We start from the raw sequence: 21,923 nt of genomic DNA, 5'->3' as shown, positions 1-21,923 counted from the left end.
AAGAGAAACCCCATCCACATTAGAGTCATTCCCCACTTCTCCATCCCCCCAATCTAGGCAGCTTTCTCTTTTTATAAATGGCCTATTTTGGACATTTTATATAAATGGAACCATACTATATGTGATATATTTTTTTAAGGATTTTATTTATTTATTTGACAGAGATCACAAGTAGGCAGAGAGGCAGGCAGAGAGAGGTGAGTTGGGTGGGGAGGGAAGCAGGCTCCCTGCTGAGCAGAGAGCCTAATGCAGGGCCCATCCCAGGACCCTGGGATCATGATCTGAGCCAAAGGCAGAGGCTTTAACCCACTGAGACACCCAGGCTCCCCTATATGTGGTGTTTTGTGACTGACTTCCTCCACTTAGTGTAATGTTTTCAGGGTTTATCCATATTTAGCATGTATCAGTACTTAATTTCTGTTTATTGCTGAAGATAGTTCATTGTATGGATGTACTACATTTTATTTGTTGTCTCATATGTTGGTGGACATTTGGGCTGTTTTTTGTCTAGTGTATTTTTTGTCTAGTATAAAAAATGTTGACACACATATTTAAAAATTAAAAAAAATTTTTTAAAAATTTGTTTGTTTATTTATTTGTTGAGAGAGTGGAAGCAAGAGAAATCACCGAGGGAAAGGGAGAGGCAGACTCACTCCTGAGCAGGGAGCCCTATGTGGGGCTCGATCCTGGGACCCTGAGATCATGACCTGAGCCAAAGGCAGATGTTCAACTGACTGAGCCATCCAGGTGCTCCTAAAAAATTTTATTTTTGAATTATTTTAGGTTTACTGAAAAGTTGAAAAAGTAGTACAGAGAATTCCTATATTCCTCTATGGTTAACATCTTGTATTATCATAGTGAATTTGTCAAAACTAAGACAACATTGTTATACTGCTTTTAACTAAAATCCAGATTTTATTTTAATCTCACTAGTTTTTATGTTAATGTGATTTTTCTGTTCTATATTCCAATTCAGGGTACCACATTACCTTTAGTGCGTATGTATTTTAAAATTATGAGTTCATACTGATGGCTCTAGTTCAGTTTCAGTACACATATTTGTTTAAATATATTTTTTATTTATTTGAGAGAGAGGGAGAGGGCACATGCAGGGGAGGGAAAAGGGAGAGGGGGCAAGCAGGTTCCCTGCTGAGTAGGGGGCCTGATATGGGACTCGTCCCAGGACCCCGGATCATGACCCAAGCCAAAGGCTGATGCTTAACCAACTGAGCCACCCCGGCATCCCAATACACATATTCTTACTTGCCCTCTGCCATCCTATATTATCTCTCTCTTTTCTTACAGTAAGATCTCTGTCTTCAAACAATTGTTCAGGTATAGAGTACGTACAGAATAATGTTTGAACCATACTACTATAAACCATATCACTATGTCTAAAGGCAGGATTTTTTTTTTCAGTTCTTAATGTTAAATTGTTTAAATTACTTGCATTAGCTCTTTTTTCATTTCTTTTTATGTGATTATATGGTCAATTTGGTATATAATTAGGTTTATTGGCTCATATATTATTAATGGTGAAGTTAGGTATTTAACAACATAAAAAAAAGTTTTTTAAAAGATTTCTTTTATTCATTAGAGAGAGAGAAAGAGAGAGAGCGTGCACAAGTAGTAGTAAAGGTAGAGGGAGAGAGTGAAGCAGACTCTGCACTCAGATGGGAGCCCCAGGTTGAGCTCCAGGGCTCCATCCCAGGACCTGGAGATCATGACCTGAGCTGAAGGCATATGCTTAACTGTCTGAGCCACCAGGCGCCCCTCAAAAACAATTTTTTTTTAATAAAGATTTTATTTATTTATTTGACAGACAGAGATCACAAGTAGGCACAGAGGCAGGCAGAGAGAGAGGAAGGGAAGCGGGCTCCCCGCGGAACAGAGAGCCTAATGCAGGGCTCGATCCCAGGACTCTGGGATTATGACCTGAGCCTAAAACAGAGGCTTTAATCCACTGAGCCACCCAGGCCCCCCCCCCCCAGATTTTTATAATGGAATTTAGAAATTGTTCTTTTCTAGACTTTTAATTTAAACTTTATAGTGAATATACCCTGCTTAATGGGTTTTGTTTGAACTTAGTAGTGTTTCCAAGAATTCTGAATTAGTTGCCAATATTTTAAAATTTGGAAATTTTACATCAAAAAATCCTGATTTCTGGCTTCTTTTAAGAAGCCAGAAAGAAATTCTGGTTTTGCCAAGTCCATTTGGCAATAATGGATGGATCTCACTAGTAGTGACTGCCTGTGTTCTCTGGTTCCCACGACTCTTATATCCTGCTTGACCCCTTTAGGCATTTGTGTTTGCAGCCTTTCTTTACAACCCTCCTTCTTTACAAAACTTTCAGTGGCAGGTGCAACAGTAGAGAATTACACTGCTTTGTATTTGGAAAAAGGAACTGATTTTGTCTGAAATGACTTTTTCTGTTTTGTAATTTCATGACCCAGCTGGTGTAACTCATGTTGATAATGCTTTCTAAAAGGATTCACCAAGGCTGTATTTTAAATTGCTTAAATGTAGCAAATAAGTTTGATAAAACTGCATTCTCTTTGCAGTTTACATGACATTCACCATTTATTCTGCATGGTTTGGAACACGAAGGAACACACTTTTTGAAGCCTTAAATATTTTTGTTACAGTGAGAAAATTGTGTAAACTACATTTAGCTTTATAGATTGAAGTTACTGACATTTTGTTGATATTAACAGCATTTATTCATTAATGTGTATGCCATTCTAAATAGTAGGAAAGATTATCTTAGCAATAGTTGGAAAATGAAATTTAATTATTAGACTTAATTTTTTTATTTATTTGAGAGAGAGACAGTGAGAGAGAGTATGAGTGAGGAGAAGGTCAGAGAGAGAAACAGACCCCCCATGGAGCTGGGAGCCCGATGCGGGACTCGATCCCGGGACTCCAGGATCATGACCTGAGCCGAAGGCAGTTGCTTAACCAACTGAGCCACCCAGGTGCCCAATTTTTTTTTTTTTTTTTTAAGATTTTATTTATCAGAGAGAGAGAGAGAGGGAGAGAGCAAGCACAGGCAGACAGAATGGCAGGCAGAGGCAGAGGGAGAAGCAGGCTCCCTCCTGAGCAAGGAGCCCGATGCGGGACTCAATCCCAGAACGCTGGGATCATGACCTGAGCCGAAGGCAGCTGCTCAACCAACTGAGCCACCCAGGAGTCCCTAGACTTAATTTTTATAAATATTTTAATTGTTTTTCAAAAACTTTGGTTAATATAGAGTAATTTTTATTAGAGATAGAGAAGGCCATTTCATAATGATAAAGGGGTCAGTTAATGAAAAGGATGTAACAGTTCTAAATGTTTATTATGTTGATAATGGAGCTTCAAAATACATGAAGCAAAAAACTCGTAAGAATTGAAAGGAGAAATAGATCTGTAATTATAGTCAGAGATTTTAATGTTGTTCTCTTAATAATGGAACAAGGGGACAGAAGATCAGCAAGGATATAGTAGACTTGAACAACACTGTTAACCTACCTGATAGGCATTTGTAGAGCCATCTGTCCAAAACCAGAATACACATGCTGAATTGGTGAAGTACACATGGTATATTTATCAAGACAGGCCATATTCTTAGCCATAAAACTAGTCTCAATAAATGTGAAAGAATTCAAGTCATACATAGTGTATTCTCTGACCACAGTGTAATTAAATTAGAAATTAATAACCAAAGATTCTTGGAAAACTCCAAAGTACAAAATTTGAAAACTGAAAAACACACTTTTAAATAGTCCAGTGGTCAAAGAAAGTACTTTAAGAAAGGGAAATTAAAAAGTGTTTTGAGCTGAATAAAAAGAAAACATACACACATTTTTGGATGCCATTAAAACATTACCTGGGAGGGGCGCCTGGGTGGCTCAGTGGGTTAAAGCCTCTGCCTTCGGCTCAGGTCATGATCCCAGGGTCCAGGGATCGAGCCCCGCATCAGGCTATCTGCTCGGCGGGGAGCCTGCTTCCCTTCCTCTCTCTCAGCCTGCCTCTCTGCCTACTTGTGATCTCTCTCTCTCTCTCTCTGTTAAATAAATAAATAAATAAAATCTTTAAAAAAAAATTACCTGGGAGATTTATAACACTAAATACCTACAATGGAGAAGAAGAGAGGTCTCGAATCAGTGACCCCAGCTTCCACCTTAATAAAATAGAAAATAAGAGTGAATTAAATTTTGCGTAAACAGAGGGAAGGAAATAATAAAGATCAAAACAGAAATCAGTGAAACACAAAACAAAAGCAATAGAGAAAAATTAGTGAAGCCAAAAGATTCTTAGAGAAGATCAATAAAATTGATAAATTTCAGGACACCTGTGTGGCTCAGTGGATTAAGCATCTGTCTTTGGGGCGGAGGGGTTCCTGGGATCAAGCCCTGAGCCCTACATCAGGCTCTTTGCTCAGTGGGGAGTCTGCTTCTCCCTCTCCTGCTCTTCACCCCAAACCCCAGCTTCTCTCTTTCTCTTCTCTGTCTCTCAAATAAATAAATAAAATCTTTAAAAAGCTGAGAAATTTCTGATCACACTGGTTAAGGAAAAAGAAGATCCAAATTACTAAATTGGGGATGAAAGAGGTGACATCACTACATATTATACAGATATTAAAAGTATAATAAGGAAATATTATGAATAACTTGTTAGTAAATATGACAGTTTAGGTGAAATGGACAAATTTCTTGAAAGACACTGCTATATACTAACCTTCTCCTCCCCCCCTTCTGTGATGAAACCGAATTCCCAGGGTGATGGTATTTGGAGGTGGGGCTTTGGAAGGTATTTTGGTCCTGAGGGTAAAACCCTTATGAGAGAAATTATTAAAAGAGATCCCAGAGAGATCCCTCCGCTCCTTTCCATCATGTGAGTTACAGTGGAAAGACAGCCTTTTAGAAACTAGGAACTAGACAATAAAGCTGCCAGTGCCCTGATCTTGGACTTCTCAGTCTCAAGAACTGTGAGAAATAAATTTCTGTTGTTTATAAGCCACTCAGTCTATGGCATTCTGGTATAGTAGCTTGAATGGACTAAGACACAAATGATGAAAGTTTATTCAAGTGGAAGTAGGTAACCTGCATAGCCTATATGTTAAAGGAATTGAATTTATAGTTATAAAAACCTGCCTCCAAAAAAATACTCCAGACCCAGATGAGGTCACAGGTGAACAAACTATCAAACATTTAAGAAGAAGTAATACCAGTTCTATACAAACTATCCCAGAAACTTGAAAAGGAGGGAATTCTTCCCAACTCATTCTGTGAGACTATTAATACCTTGGTACCAAAACTGGATAAAGACATAATTACAAGAAAAGAAAACTACAGACCAGTATCCCTCATTAACATATATAAAATTTCAAGCAAAATTTTAGCAAACAGAATTTAAGAATATATAAAGGGGATTATAGATCATGACCAAGTGGGTTTATTTCAGGAATGCAGTGTTGATTAATAACTTGAAAATTAATCATTGTCATTCACTGTGTTTAACAAAGAGAAAAGTTTCATGTCAGTAAATGCAAAAAAGTTTGTGATAAAGTCTAACGTAGGCTCCTGATAGAAGTCTCAGGATTAGAAAGGAATTTTCTTAACTTGATAAAGAGCATTTACAACAAACCTATGTAACAGGTATTTACTGATAAAAGACTGAATGATTTCCTTGTTAAGATTGGGGACAAAATGAAGATGTTTACTCTCAACATTTCTCTCCTTTTTTTAAAAAAAAGAATGTATTGATTTAAGTAATGTCTACACCCAGCATGGGACTTGAACTCAAAAATCAGAGATCAAGAGTCACAGGCTCTACTCACTGAGCCAGCCAGGTGCCTCTCCTTTTTTTTCCTTTTAAATCAAAGAAATGTGTATTAAAACCTCTCTATACCAATTTTACTCTAACACAATAAACATAAATACAGTTGTAACACCCATTGGATCGTAGATACACTACTGTTGCGGTGGTAAATTGGTATATATTCTTTTCAAAAGACGAGAAGCATGTAATAATAGTTATGCATGGGTTTATATACTCTGATCTAGAAAGCTTGTTCTGGGAGTTTACTCTGTAACTTACCTGAAGCCCAGAAGGTGAATATGGAGAGATGCTTATTGATATATTTTTTGATATATTGTGGCAAATATGTATAACATTTATCATTTGTAAATATACACTTCAGTGGTGTTAAGTACATTGCCAGGGTTGTATAACCATTGGCACCACTATGCTCAAAACTTTTCCATCATCCCCAACATAAACTCTGTATCCACTAAACAGTAACTCTCCATTCTGTCCCTTCCCAGCCCCTGGTAACCTCTACTTTATATTTTCTGTATTTATTCAGTGTACCTCATATAGGAACCATATAATATTTGTTCAGTGTCTTTCTGGGTTATTTCACTTAGCATAAAGTTTTCAGATTTCATCCATGTTACAGCATTTATCAAAATTCAATTTTTTTTTTTACGGCTGAATAATACTATTATATAAATATATCACATTCAATTTATTTATTTATATTTTGGATGGATATTTGGGTTGTTTTTACTGTTTGGTTACTGTGAATAACGCTGCTGTGAAAAGGTGCTGAGCACCTTTTCATGCGCTTATGGTCATTTGTATATCTTTGGTCAGCATTTCTTCTGAACACTGCACTGAATGTTCTGCCTAGTACAGTAAGATAAGAAAAAGAAATAAAAGCTTCTGTATTGGAAAGAAAGAAGTAAAATTGTCTTTATTCATAGATACTTTATTATCTACGTAGAAAATTTGATGGTACCTACAAAATTCTGCAACTTGTAACTGTATGAAGATTGCAATATATAAGGTCAAGATATAAAATTAAGTGTATCTCTGTGTAGTAGCAAAGAATAATTGGAAATTGAGCTAAAAAGGAAACAGCATCATTTATAATAGCATTAATTATTATGTATTTAAGCAAAATCTGATAAGATGTGAAGGACATAAGCTATAAACTATAAAACAATGAGAGAAAGTTTTACAAGTCTCAATAAATGTAGAGATGAATCTTGTTCGTGGATTTGAAGACTCATCATTGATAGTCTTGCTTAAGTTGACCTATGGTTTCAACACAATGCTAGTTAAATCTTAGTAGGCTTTTTTTTGGGGGGGGGGTGTTGGTAGAAATGAACAGGCTGATTCTGAAATGCTTATTGAAATGTAAAGGACCTAAAACAGAATAATCAAAACAGTTTTGAACAAGAACAGAGTTGAAGACTAACACTTCCTGATATCAAGATTTATTATAAAGCTACAGTAATCAAAATCATTTGGTACTGACATTAATAGACAAATAGGTCAGGTCAGTGGAAATAAAGAATACAGAGATGAATATAAACATGTTGGTCAGTTGGTTTTTGACTAAAGGTACAAAGGCAGAACAGTGGGGAAAAGTTCCCTTTTTCAACCAGTGGTACTGGAAAAATTGGGTATCTGTATATAAAAAGTGGATCTTTATTCAGACCTCACTATATACAAAAACTAACTCAAAATGGATCATAGACCTAGGTGCTAAACTTGAAATTATAAAACTTTTAGAGGAAAACATTGGAGAAAACCTTTGTGACCTTAGATTAGATGGTGATTTCTTAAATATGATACCACAAGCATGCCCCATAAAAGAACAGGTTGGTAAACTGAACTTCAAAAATAAAAACTTCTGCCTTTCAAAAGGTACTACTGTTAGAGTAAAAAGATGAGTCAAAGATTGGGAGGAAATACGTATTAAGTATATGCCTGATAAATGATTTTTCTATAGAATATATAAGGAACTTCAGGGGCTCCTGGGTAGCTCAGTCGGTTAAGCGCCTGTCTTCGGCTCAGGTTATGATCATGAGATTCCATGAGATGGGATGGAGTCCTGCACCAGGCTCCCTGCTTCCCTGCTCAGCAGAGAGCCTGCTTTTCTCTCTCCCTCTGCTGCCCCCCCCCCCCCCCCCGCTAGTGTTCTCTCTTTTTCTTTCTGTGTCAAATAAATAAGTAAATAAATAAATCTTAAAAAAATATTAAAGAACTTTAAAAACTCAAGAATGGGGGTACCTGGATGTGGCTCAGTTGGTTGACCGTCTGACTCTGGGTTCAACTTAGATGGTGATCTCAGGGTCTCAGGGTTGTGAGATTGAGCCCCTTGTGGGGCTCCGCTCTCAGCGGGGAGTCTCCTTGTCCCTCTCCCTCCCCTTTGCCTTTTCCGCTCTACCCCTTCTCCTGCTAGCACACAAGCTTTCTCATTTTCTCTCTCTCTAAAATAAATAAATAAAATCTTAAAAAACAAATAAACAAAAAACAACTAAAGAATGAGTAAATAAACAGACCAAGTAGAAAATAGGCAATGATTTGAACAGAAGCTTCACTGAAGGAAATACATGGATGGAAAATAAGCACATGAAAATGGGGTTAACATCACTAGTCATTAGAAACATGCAGTTCACTGGGTACCTGGTAGCTCAGTCAGATAAGCATCTGACTCTTGATCTCAGGGTTGTGAATTCAAGCCCCGAGTTGGGCTTCATATTAGTTGTGGAACCTACTTAAAAAAAAAAAAGCAAATTAAAATGATAGTAAGTATCACTTTAGGCATATTAGAGTTACCTACATTTAAAAGACTGACCGTATGGAGCTTTAGGGAGGATGTGGGACAACTGGAAGTCTCCCATACGGATGGTAGGAATATGAAATGGTATACTCACCTAGGAAGGTGTTTGGCAGTTTTTTAGAACTATGTTTACCTAGCATTCATCTTAAGAATGACCTAAGGTGAATGAAAGCATATGTCCATAAGGCTGATACATGGGTGTTTATGACTGCTTTATTTGTAGTAACTCCAAACTGAAAATAACCCAGATGTCTTCGTAAGGTCAGTAGGTAAACATACTGTGGTGTACTCAGCGGTGGAATAATGCTTGCAGTAAAAAGGAGTGAGGAGCTCCTGGCTGGTTCAGTCGGTAGGGCAGATGAATCTTCCATTTCCAGGTTGTGAGCTGGGTATAGAAATTACTTAAAAAAAAATTTAAAAAATATAAATAGGAAAGAACTATTGTTATAAACAACAGCATGAATGAATCTCAAAATAGTTACAAAGAAAGGTAGACAAAAAAGAATGCATGCTATAGGTGGTGCCAGGGTGGCTCAGTGGGTTAAAGTTTCTGCCTTCGGCTCGGGTTGTGATCCCAGGGTCCTGGGATCGAGCCCTAAGTCGGGCTCTCTGCTCAGCAGGGAGCCTGCTTCCCTTCCTCTCTCTCTCTGCCTGCCTCTCTGCCTACTTGTGATCTCTGTCAAATAAATAAGTAAAATCTTAAAAAAAAAAAGAATGCATTCTGTATGATTCCATATATATCAGTTCTAAAAACTATAGTGACAAAGCAGATTACTCATTGCCTGGGGAGGAAGAGATACGAGGGGGTATATGAAAATTCGGGGTTTGAATGGATATGTTTACTGTCTTGATTGTGGTAATGATTTCACAGGTATATATATTTATGAAAATTTACACTCTAAATATGTACATGTTATTGTATGTAAATTGTACTTAAAATTTTAATTTTAGTTTTTTGGAAGATTTTGTTGATTTATTTGACAGAGATCACAAGAAGGCGGGGTGGGCGGAGCATGTTCGCCACTGAGCACAGAACCCCATGAGGGGCTCGATCCCAGGACTCTGAGCTCAAGACCTGTGACCTGAGTTGAAGGCAGAGGCTTAACCCGCTGAGCCACCCAGGCCCCAAATAAAGTTGATTTTAAAAAGCACATGAAATCCGTGAAAATATTTAAAACCTTAGAAGCCTAATTTTATTTTTCGAGGTGCCAAGTTTAGAGATAATAGAAATCTTTACTCAGTGTTGATAATCTCTGGGTTTCTACCATGTATTACCTAAGTCTCTTAATATGTGTTTTATGTATAATTTTGTCTTCTTTGGTTATAGTATTTTATACCTTATCTGGTATTTACATAGGAAATACATAATGACTTCTGAACTTACTTAGTTTACATGGTGTTCTCATAAAGTTCCTTTTCCATAAGGAACAGACTCCTAACTGGATTAAGAGACCAGTTTGATCATGTTTATTACTATTACCTTTATTATTATTATTTTTTTGTCTTAGACCTTGACTTAATTTGTGATGAACTCAATTCATTTGTTTAAATGTGAAGCTTAGGGCGCCTGGGTGGCTCAGTGGGCTAAGCCGCTGCCTTCGGCTCAGGTCATGATCTCAGGGTCCTGGGATCGAGTCCCACATTGGGCTCTCTGCTCAGCAGGGAGCCTGCTTCCCTCTCTCTCTCTCTCTGCCTGCCTCTCTGTCTACTTGTGATCTCTGTCTGTCAAATAAATAAATAAAATCTTTAAAAAAAAATAAATGTGAAGCTTAGCCTTAGGAATTTGGTACCAGAAGAGAATGATTTTTTTTAAGTGGTCTGAAGTTTGTTCATTAAGTACATATGCTGAAGCACCATAGCCCATTTGATTATTCTGACAGTTTCATTATTCTTCACAGGGCCTTGGCACATGAGAGGATCATAGTTGCCTTACAAATGAGTTGATTCTGTAAACTTGTACTTGGAGCAGGTAAAAACTGACAAGATAATACTGAAACAGGCTGCTTCTCTGGAAGGACAGCAGTTGGATTATAAGTCCAGCTGGGTGATCACTGCTAACTCAGGAGTATTTGACTTTAGGAAGTCAAGATGTAGTGTCTTATTTAATGGATGTCTTTTTTCTTTTTTTCCTCTTCTAGGAAATACAGTAGCAACCATGATAGAAGATAAAGGGCCAAGAGTGACTGACTACTTTGTTGTGGCAGGTCTCACTGACACATCTACTCTTTTAGATCAAGAACTAAATCGTTTAGATACTAAGTCAGCTGGGCCCAAAGCTCCCATTACAGACATTGCAGTTATTAACAAATCTGCTGGCGAAACAGTACCTGAAGGTTACACCTGTGTTGAAGCCACTCCATCAGCTCTCCAAGCAAATTTGAACTATGGAAGTCTGAAAAGCCCAGAACTTTTCCTCTGTTACAAGAGAGCAAGAGATAAACCACCCCTTACCGACATTGGGTATGGTGACTTACTTTCTTTTGCTGTCGTGAAGGAAATAACATTTATTCAAAGTGCATGCAAATAGAAATTTTAAATCCTTGGTAGTTCTGTTACTTGTTACTTCAGGATCGAGTGTAGTAAGATATTACATATCTCTATCCACCCTTACTGAATTTCTCTGCATTGTACTTGAATCATTAGATCATTTCCTTTCAGAAGATTGAAATGAAGGCATTGGAGCCTGAAATATGATTCCATTTCTCTTGTACTTTTTAGATAAGCTTAGTAATTAAAAATAAAAGAGCAAGTAGCTATAATAAAAGACTATATTTTTAAGGAGCTACTTAGATTATGTGTTGAGGTTTTATAAAGCCCTGAACTCCTTTAACAAAGGAACATTCCTGTTTAAAAAACAAACAAAAAACTGTGCTGTGTGGATTTTAGTCCCAGAGGGAGGAGGTATTTACAATTTAGAATGACTGTAGTTGTTATAAGGCATTTAGTATCTAGTCCACAGCCAGAAAAGTACATTCTTTGTAAAAGCCTTTTTCCCAAAAATGTCTACATTAACCCTCTTTTGCAAATGAGATGCTTTTAGAATACCTGTGATTACTACTTTAATAGGTATACATGTCATGTAGTAAGCTGTTCTGATTATTATAGTAAAAACATATAGGTATTTGAGAGCATCTTAGGAAGTATTTGAGATCAGCTTGTCCATTTATGTAAAACATGAAGTTAGAATTTTGATGGGAATTGCATTTAATCTATAGATCAAATTATGGAGTACTGCTGTTTTTATACCAATTACATCTTCTAACTTATGGATGTGAGTTATCTTTCCTTGTATTTAGACCTTTAGTATCTTTCAGCAGTGTTTTGTAGTTTTTTTTTTTTAAAGATTTTATTTATTTATTTGACAGACAGAGATCACAAGTAGGCAGAGAGGCAGGCAGAGAGAGAGAGAGGGAAGCAGACTCCCTGCTGAGCAGAGAGCCTGATGCGGGACTCGATCCCAGGACCCTGAGATCATGACCTGAGCCGAAGGGAGCGGCTTAACCCACTGAGCCACCCAGGCGCCCAGTGTTTTGTAGTTTTTAGTGTACAAGTCTTTCACCTTTTAATTCGTTTTATTCCTACGTATCTTATTCTTTTGGATTCTATTAAACATGGGATTGTTTTCTTGATTTCTTTTTAGATTGTTCATTGCTGTTGTATACAAACACAGCTGAATTTTAATTTCATGTGTTAATCTTATACCCTGCAAGTTTGCTGAATTTGTTAGCTCTAATAGCTTTCTTTTGTATATTCAGGGATTTTTAAAAAATATATAGGATCATGTTGTCTGCATATATAGCTAGTTTTACTTCTTCCTTTGCAGTTTGTTGTATTTGCTCCCTTGTCTTATTGCTCCATCTAGAACTTAACGTACAGTGTAGAATAGTGGTAGCAAAAACAGACATTCTTGGCTCATTCCTGATCTTAGGTGGAAAGCTTTCGGTCTTTCACCCTTGAATATGATATTAGCTGTGGGTTTTTCAGAAATGCCAATTATCATATTAAGAAAGGTCCCTTCTAGGGCGCCTGGGTGGCTCAGTGGGTTAAGCCGCTGCCTTCGGCTCAGGTCATGATCTCAGAGTCCTGGGATCAAGTCCTGCATCGGGCTCTCTGCTCGGCGGAGAGCCTGCTTCCCTCTCTCTCTCTCTCTCTGGCTGCCTCTCCATCTACTTGTGATTTCTCTCTGTCAAATTAATAAATAAAATCTTAAAAAAAAAAAAAAAAAAGAAAGGTCCCTTCTGTTTCTGATTTTGTGAGAGATTTGTCATGAAATTGTGTTGGATATTTTTCAGATGCTTTCTTTGTTAATTGAGATCATGCAGGCATTTCCTTCTTTCTATTAATGTGATGTACTACATTGATTTTCTTACGTCAGATCTCTTAATGTCATCACAATACCACATTGTAGAAATGATTGATTACTTAATGTCATCATATATCCAAATTTTCCTGATTGTCTCATGAAGTTGTTGTTGTTGTTGTTGTTGTTTTAATGGTTGCTGGTTTGTCTTTTCTTCTCTTTTTTTAAAGGTTTTATTTATTTATTTGACGGAGAGAGAGATCACAAGTAGGCAGAGAGGCAGGCAGAACGGGGAGGGAAGGAGGTTCCCCACTGAGCAGAGAGCCCGATGTGGGGCTCAATCCCAGGACCCTGAGATCATGACCTGGGCCAAAGGCAGAGGCTTAACCCAGTGAGCCACCCAGGCGCCCCATGGTGTTTCCGATAATAGTTGTTCAGATATTAAGAAAGGTAATGAGCTCTGTTCCATTTGACCACCACTTGTTGTCTTTGTCATCTTTTCTACTTTTGCAGTTGAGCTCTGGGGAAGTGGTCCTAGGTCCTCATTACATTCAGATTTCTGAAGTCAAAGGATGATTTGTCATTCTCTTACCTGACATTTATGCAGCATCTGTCTGACTCCTTAAGTATTGGCCACCTTGTTGAGCTCTGTGATTCTCCTTCAAGTTAATACAGTTAGGATGGTGGTCATATAGCTTTATAGGATCCCTGGGAACAGGAGCCAAGTTAGAAAGGGCTGAGAAATTATTGGAATTGGATTAATAGAGCTTTTTGAAAGCTTGACTTTAAGAGAGAGAGAGAAGATAGTTATGGGCTTTGCTATTTAATAAAACTGTGGTCGTTGAACCAGTATCATCTGTAAGGCCTGGAAAATGTTAGAACTTCAGAGTCTCAGGCACTGCCCCAAACCTCCTGAATTAGAATCTGTATTTTGACGAAATCCCCAGAAGCAACTGTTGAGGATACCTGGGGGGTAAGGCAGTATGGAGTCATGGGCTGTTTTTTAACTTTCTTCCAGAGGATAACCTTGAACATCTTTATTTGAAGGAAATAAACCAATGGAAAAGAAAGGGTGAAAATAAAAGAACAAGGAGATATTTGATAGAATAAAATGATGAAACAGATTGAAGGGGTAATGTCAGCAGCATCAGTGACTGCATTAGCCTTTAATGGGAGGGGCTTTTCCTTAGAGAAGGGGCAAGGAGGTTACAATTGGTTAATTCAGGACATGTAATCGTTTTATGATAGTTCTTTTCATTTTTTTCACGAGTTTTTTAAGAAGGTAGGTAATATCCATAGAAGGATGGGTACAGTGTAAAGTTTTGGTAATATCAATGTCAGTTGGTGCAAATCAAGCCAGGGACATAACTTGTGTTTCAGGCTCCAATGTTGACTGTTAGCTGTCTCTAAAGAAATCTTTTCATATCCTCCTCCTCATCCCCATAACAATGCAGTCATGATTGAAAGGATTTGTAGTTTTCAGAGACTGTTGTTGCTTGTGGTTCAGGGCCACAACTTGAAATGATGACTTAGATAATTATACTTAGATACTTTCAGATTGCAGGTCACTCTTTCATATACGTCTTGTAGTTCCCCCAGTTTGCAGATCCAGGTTTCCCAGAGTGTAGGTTGTCTGTTAGTTAATCATGCTGGTAAATTTTTCTTTCCAGATCAGATCATTGTTAATATCTGGTGACTGCAATATTTTGACCTGTCTACCCCACTCTCCCCCCATTTAAGCATGTGAGTGAGGAGATGAGATATTCATCAGGGTTGGTTTGTTTTTTTTTTTTAGAAAAATGTTATTTAAGTTTAAAGTATAAAGACCTGATATTCCACCATAATATCAAATACTCTGTGAAGTATGATTTAAATAGTACAATATAGGGGCACCTGGGTGGCTCAGTGGGTTGGGCCCCTGCCTTCGGCTCAGGTCATGATCTTAGGGTTCTGGGATCGAGTCCCACGTGAGGCTCTCTGCTCAGTGGGAAGCCTGCTTCCCCCTCTCTCTCTGCCTGCCTCTCTGACTCTTGTCAAATAAATAAATAAAATCCTTAAATAATAAAATATATTATCTTATGTGTCAGATATGTTTATTAAGATAAAGAATCACAAATTACTGTATACTTTTCTTATTTTCCCCATTTATCAGATTCATTGATTTAAAAAAATATATTTTATTTATTTGAGAGAGTGAGAGTGCACGTGTGCACGAGAGAGAGAGAGTATGCACTCCCATGCATGAGCAGAAGGGGGTAGGGGTAGAGGTAGAGGGAGAAGCAGATTCTCTGCATAATTTTTCTATTATTTATTGACATTTTGCAGAGTCTTGCCAGTTGTCTTATAGAATGTCCCCCACTCTAGATTTATCTGATTGTTTCCTCCTTATGTAGTTTAACTTAGTATCTTATTGTCAGTTTACTGGATGTTAGTTTTATTTATTTATTTTATTTTATTTTATTTTTTTTAAAGATTTTATTTATTTATTTGACAGAGAGAAATTACAAGTACACTGAGAGGCAGGCAGAGAGAGAGAGAGAAGGAAGCAGGCTCCCTGCCGAGCAGAGAGCCCGATGTGGGACTCGATCCCAGGACCCTGAGATCATGACCTGAGCCGAAGGCAGCGGCTTAACCCACTGAGCCACCCAGGCGCCCCTGGATGTTAGTTTTAAAGTCTGAATTAAATTTATGAGTATTTTTAGCAAGAATACTTACAGGTAGGGCTAGCATTAGGAAGGGATGTAGTGTCCATTGTCCCATAATTAGTGATGTGTTCAGTTCAGTCACTTAGTTAAGATGGAATTGCCAGATATCTTTTGTTATTTTCATTGTTATTTAAGTAATTTGTAGAATTTTGGGCCTTGTTTAAATACCTGGTTCCCTAGTTCCTTTTCACCTCTCATTTTTTAGGATCCTTTGATCATTGCCTGAATTAGATCTTGTATGGCAGGGGATGTAAAATGAGACTTTTCTAATTCTGTCATTTAAAAAATAAATTTTTTAACTGGCAGTTTTCTTAGCTTGAATGAAGTTTTTTCTATTCTCTTTCTCTTTTTTATTGTTTTGAGAATAACTAAGAAACTGGATTTTAATTTATTCTGTGTGATAAAAACCTATTATAATCCCTAGTCTGTTTGCTCCTATGGTCCCAGGTTTGGCCAGTGGGAGCCCTTTCCAGCTGACTGCTTTGCCAAACAAAATCTGGATTTATGTGTGTTCATTGTTACTGAGGTGTCATACATACACACACACACACACACAGACACACAGACACATACATATGTTCATATATATATGAGCTCCTTATCCTTGGAATAAGACCTATCAAGCATTTACAGAGTACTTACTGTGTTAAAAAACTGTATGAAGCAGTGTTTCTGTGTGGTTATGTTACCCATTTGTTATACAGTATGCAGTTAGGTTCATCTGTTGCTATTTGTGTTAAACTTGTTTTAGAAATATTTTCTGTTAATATGGAATATATTGTCACAGCTCAAAACATGTAAAAAGATATATTTAGAGAAGTATTGCTTCAGTCTTTGTTTCCTTTACTTTTTTCTCCATACTTTCTGCCCTCTTCTCCCCTGTTAATGCACTTTTTGATTTATCCTTTCACTGTGTTTTTACAAAAATAAACACATAAGTGTATTTTTATACACTTATTTATACTCTTAAACAAACCATAAATACAGTATACACTATTTTACACTTTGCTTTTGTCACCCAACAGTATATCCTCGGAATCACTCTGTATTTGAACATGGAGGTCTTTCTCATTTTTTTTGTAACTCTGTAGTACCTATTTGTGTGGATGTATGTACTTTATTCATCCAAACCTCTGTTGATGGACACTTTGGTTCTGTCCAGTCTTATGCTATGACAGGAATGCTTTGGTGAATAACTGTGTATGTATTATTACATATTTGTAGAAGTGTATTTTCAGGTTGTCCAGGAAGGGCATTGCTGGGATAAAAGATAAATGCATGCGTAATTCTCTTAAATCTTACCACATTTCTCTCCATTGTGTCATGCAACCATCAATATATGATACATGTGCTTCTTGCCCTCCAGTCCTAACCACAAAATAGGTGATCAAATTTTTGAATTTTTGTCAGTCTCCCAGTCGAGAAGCTGACAAAAATTTAAAAGTTTGATACTGACAAAAATTCAAAAATTTGATCATCTGTTTTGTGTCAGAGTAATTTTAATGAGATTAACTATTTTTTCATTTGTTTAAGGACCATTTTTCATTTTCTTCTTTTGTGAATTGTTAATGTCTTTGGGCACTGACTTTGTTTATGTCTTTTTAACAACGGGTTTTTGGGATGTCTGGTGGCTCAGTTGGTTGAGTGTCTGCCTTCGGCTCAGGTCGTGCCAGGGTCCTGGGATTGAGTCCCACATCGGGAACCCTGCTTCTCCCCTGCCTACCACTCCTCTGCTTGTGCTGGTGCTCTCTCTTGCTCTACCTGACAAATAAAGGAAATCTTAAAATATAATAAAAAAAAACAACAGGTTTTGGCCTTGGTTTGTTTGTTTGTTTTTACAGTATGTTTTTATGTATTAGGAAGGTGAACTTTTTGTGAAATAAGTTTCCGGATTTCTTTTCAGGTTTATAATACGTCTTTTCACTTACATTTTTTTCATGTAGAGTTTACTTGATGAAGTTTCTTTTCTTTTAAGATTATTTATTTATTTATTTGGCAGAGAGAGATCGCACGTAGGCAGAGAGGAAGGGGGAAGGAGGCTCCCTGCTGAGCAGAGAGCCTGATGCGGGGCTCAAACCCAGGACCCTGAGATCATGACCTGAGCTGATGGCAGAGGCTTTAACCCACTGAGCTACCCAGGCACCCCAGAAGTTTATTTTATTGCTTCTGGATTTTGAGTCATAGTTATATTTTTCCCAGTGCTAAGTTTTCTTTTAGTACTAGTATGTTTTCATTCTTGACATTTGTTTTTTTTAAAGATTTTATATATTTATTTGTCAGAGAGAGAGAGCACAAGCAGGGGGAGTGGCAGGAAGGGCAGGCAGAGCAGGCAGAGGGAGAAGCAGGCTCCTCACTGAGCAAGGATCCCCAGGACCCTATGATTATGACCTGAGCCGAAGGCAGCAGCTTAACCCACTGACATTTCCATTCTTGACATTTATATCTGTGATCTGCTGGAGCTTTTTCTGGTATATGGTGTGAAGTTCAGATACACAGTTTTATTTTTTTCAGAAATTGTAGTTCAGTTATTCAAGCACTGCTTATTACTATTAAAAGCCCATATTTCTTACAGTATATTGAGGTGTCACCTTTATCCATTTCTGGTATTTCTTTTGTATTCGTTGTTCTTTCTATTGACTCATTTGCCAGTACTATCCTGATTTAAATATAGAGGCTTTATACTGTATTTTAATATTTAGTTGAGTTTTATCAGTTTTACTGAGACATAATTCAGATATCACACAATTCAACCCTTTCAGGTATACAATTTATTGGTCTTTAGTATATTCACAGATTTGTGCAGCTATTACAGCTAATTTTAGAACATTTTAATCCCCCTAAAAGGAGACCCTGTATTCATCAGCAGCCGTTCTCTGATGTCCCTTTCCACCCTCTAGCCCTAGGCAACTACTGATCTAATTTTGTCTCCATAGATGTGCCTCTTCAGGGCATTTCATATAAATGGAATCATACTACTTGTGGTCTTTTTTGTGTAGGTTCTTTCAGTTAACATGGTTACAAGACATCGATCTTGTACCTCATATTAGTACCTCATTGCCCTTTTTTTTGGTAAGTTTATTTAAGTAATCTCTGCACCCATTGTGGAACTCAAACTCGTGATCCTGAGATCAAGAGTCAAATGCTCTTCTGACTGAACCATGCAGGCACACCTGTACCTCACTGCTTTTTATTGCTGGACAATATTCTGTTATATACATATGGCACATTTTATGTGTCTTTCCAGTAGTTGGTGGACTTAGATTGTTTCCACTTTTTGGCTGTTATGAATAATGCTGTTAAATGTGTATTTGCATACCAGTTTTTGTGCAGATGGATGTTTTCATTTCTCTTGGGTATATTTCTAGAAGTAGAATTGCTGAGTTATACAGAAACTCCATGCTTAACCCTTTGAGGAACCACTGGACTGTTTTCCAAAGCAGTGTTGCTTCCCACCAGCATTGTATAGAGATTCCAGTTTCTCTATACTCTCACCTTACCAGCGCTTGTAATTGTGTCTTTTGATTATAGCCTTCCCAGTGTATGAAGTGGTACGTATCTTATTGTGGTTTTGATTTGCAGTCCCCTAATGGCCAGGATGCTGAGTCTCTTTTCACGTGCTTTTGGCCATATCTTCTTTGGAGAAATGCCTATTTAGATTTTTTGCCCACTTTAAAAATAAAAAAAGAAAAGGTCTTATTTTAATAATTTTAGTTTTACAGAAGAGTTTTTAAGGATAGTACAGACAGTTCCCATCTATTCTTTGTCTGCCCTGTATCCATTTTTAAATTGCTATTTATCTTTTTATATTTATTGATAAGAGTTCTTTATATATTCTGGAAAGGATATTCTAATTATATGATTTGCAAATATTTTCTTGCATTTTATGGGTTGTCTTTCCACTTTCTTGATGGCATCACTTGTGGAACATAAGTTTTTTATTTTATGAATCCAGTTTTTAATTTTTTTTTTTTTTTTGATCACTTGTGCTTTGGTATCCTGTATAAGGCTTTGTCAAACCCAAGGTCACAAATTTTTATTCCTGTTTTTTTCCTAAGTTTTATAGTTCTATCTCTTACATTTAAGTGTTTGATCCATATCTGGTATGTAGTGTAAGGAAGGGATCCAACTTCTTTTTCTCTTGCATTCTTTTTTATTTATTTTTTTATTTTTTTAAGATTTTATTTATTTAATTGACAGAGAGAGAGATCACAGTAGGTAGAGAGGCAGGCAGGGGGGGGGGGGAAGCAGGCTCCTCGCCGCCGAGCAGGGAGACTGATGTGAGGTTCGATCCCAGGAATCTGAGATCACGAAGGCAGAGGCTTAACCCACTGAGCCCCCCAGGTGCCTCTTTCTCTTGCATTTGATATGCAGTTGTCCTAGCACCATTTGTTGAAAAGACTATTTTTTTACTATTGAATTTTCTTGGCAGTCTTGTTAAAATCAATTGACTATAAATGTATGGGTTTAATTCTGTGCTGCCCATGCCATTTCATTGATCTAAATGTTTATCCTTGTGGCAGTAACACATGGTGCTGATGACTAGATTTGTAGTAAGTTTGAAATGGGGGGAGTGTGAATCCTCCAACTGTGTTCTTATTTTTCCAGATTAGGCAATCTGAGTCCCTTGCATCTGGGTATGAGCTTAGGCTCATGTTACCAATTTCTGCACAAGAAAGCAGCTAGGATTTAGATGGGCATTTTGTTGACTCTGTAGATCTCTTCAGGAAATCTTGACATCTTACCAAATATTAGGTGTTTTTATCCATGACCATAGGATGCCTTTTTATTTATTAGCTCATCTCTAATATCTTTAAACCATGTTTTATAGTTTCAGTCAAATAATTTTTATATATATTTATTTATTTTCAGTCAGAGGATTTTTAAAGATGAAGTTTTTTTTTTTTTTTTTAAAGATTTTATTTATTTATTTAACAGAGAGAGATCACAAGTAGGCAGAGAGGCAGGCAGAGAGAGAGAGAGGAGGAAGCAGGCTTCCTGCTGAGCAGAGAGCCTGATGCGGGGCTCATTCCCAGGACCCTGAGATCATGACCTGAGCCGAAGGCAGCAGCTTAACCCACTGAGCCAGCCAGGCGCCCCTAAAGATGAAGTTTTGACAGGAATTATGAAGGAAAATTTTGTGAAAACATCTGAATGCTTGATCTAGGAATCAATCTGAGGATGCTTATTGTGTGGTTTCATATGTTTTTTGTAAAAAGCAGTAAAAAAAAAAAATCAGGTTGTTGGATCTTATTTACTTTTCTTAAAATTATATTCCAGCTCTTGAAAAATAGTAAAGAGATCTATAATTCCCAAAGTAGTAATCTTACTTTTGGTTCATAATTAAGATTTGAGAAACAGTAGAAGAACCCCTCCCACCATTTTTTTGTTTGTTGAAAACCAGCTTTTAACTTGTATTTATTTATTTCTCCCCTCCCTGCCTTGCAGAGTTTTATATGAAGGGAAAGAAAGGCTTATTCCTGGATGTGAAGTGATCCAAGCCACACCCTATGGTCGCTGTGCCAATGTCAACAATAGTTCAACTACTTCACAAAGAATCTTTATCACTTATCGAAGGGCTCCTTTAATTCGACCCCAGAATTCCTTGGCTGTAACTGATATCTGTGTTATTGTAACCAGTAAAGGAGAAACCCCTCCTCATACTTTCTGCAAAGTTGACAAAAACTTAAATTGTGGAATGGTAAGAATATAGTTGTTTCATTTTTAGTTTTATATGTACTGGCTCCCACCCCGAAAAAAGGATAATTTTTGTACTCCTGTTTATTATTGGGTGTAGAATTTACTCTGCTTATAATTTTTGTGGTTTTTATTATTTTTAGGTCTGTAACTTTTATGATTCATAATAGTTTTGAAAATCCTTAGCTATCTGATTTTTAGAATAATTTCATTGAGAAAATAAATACTTAAAATCAGGGATTCAAAAAAAATTTTTTTGGTATGTGCTAATATTGCCTGTCTTACATCAGTACAGATGTTTTATTACCTTTTGTGTTTCACTGGTGTCTTCATGGACAACCACAGGGAGACTGGATAGGAACTTCCTATTTATTTATTTAAATTGTTGCAGTTTTACATTCTTGCTTTCCTAAGTTTTATAGTTCTATCTCTAGGTGGGCTCCACATGCAACATGGGGTTTTGAACTCACAACCCCAAGATCAAGAGTAATATGCTCTACCAAGCAGGCTAGGCCCCCCACTTTCTACATACTTATTTATATCTGACAAATTAAAAAAATATATATATATATAAATATATTATATAATATTTATATATTATATTTAT

The 21,923-nt window shown here is 37.0% G+C and overlaps 1 protein-coding gene across 3 annotated transcripts in view; it reads left to right on the top strand.

Moving 5' to 3' along the window:
* DENND4C (DENN domain containing 4C) overlaps positions 1-21,923 on the top strand; it is a 142,301-nt gene that overhangs the window by 27,341 nt on the left and 93,037 nt on the right. For all 3 annotated transcript variants that reach the window (XM_059411578.1, XM_059411577.1, XM_059411576.1), the window contains exons 2-3: positions 10,756-11,077; positions 21,068-21,320. In XM_059411578.1, the coding sequence (XP_059267561.1) occupies positions 10,773-11,077; positions 21,068-21,320 (558 nt within the window). In that variant the 5' untranslated portion in view covers positions 10,756-10,772. The remainder of the gene's footprint in view (positions 1-10,755; positions 11,078-21,067; positions 21,321-21,923) is intronic.

Source organism: Mustela nigripes, chromosome 9 (genome assembly GCF_022355385.1).
Source record: "Mustela nigripes isolate SB6536 chromosome 9, MUSNIG.SB6536, whole genome shotgun sequence".
Lineage (NCBI taxonomy): Eukaryota > Metazoa > Chordata > Mammalia > Carnivora > Mustelidae > Mustela > Mustela nigripes.
Note: the sequence above shows the minus strand (reverse complement) of the source record. Positions and strands in the feature narration are given on the sequence as shown.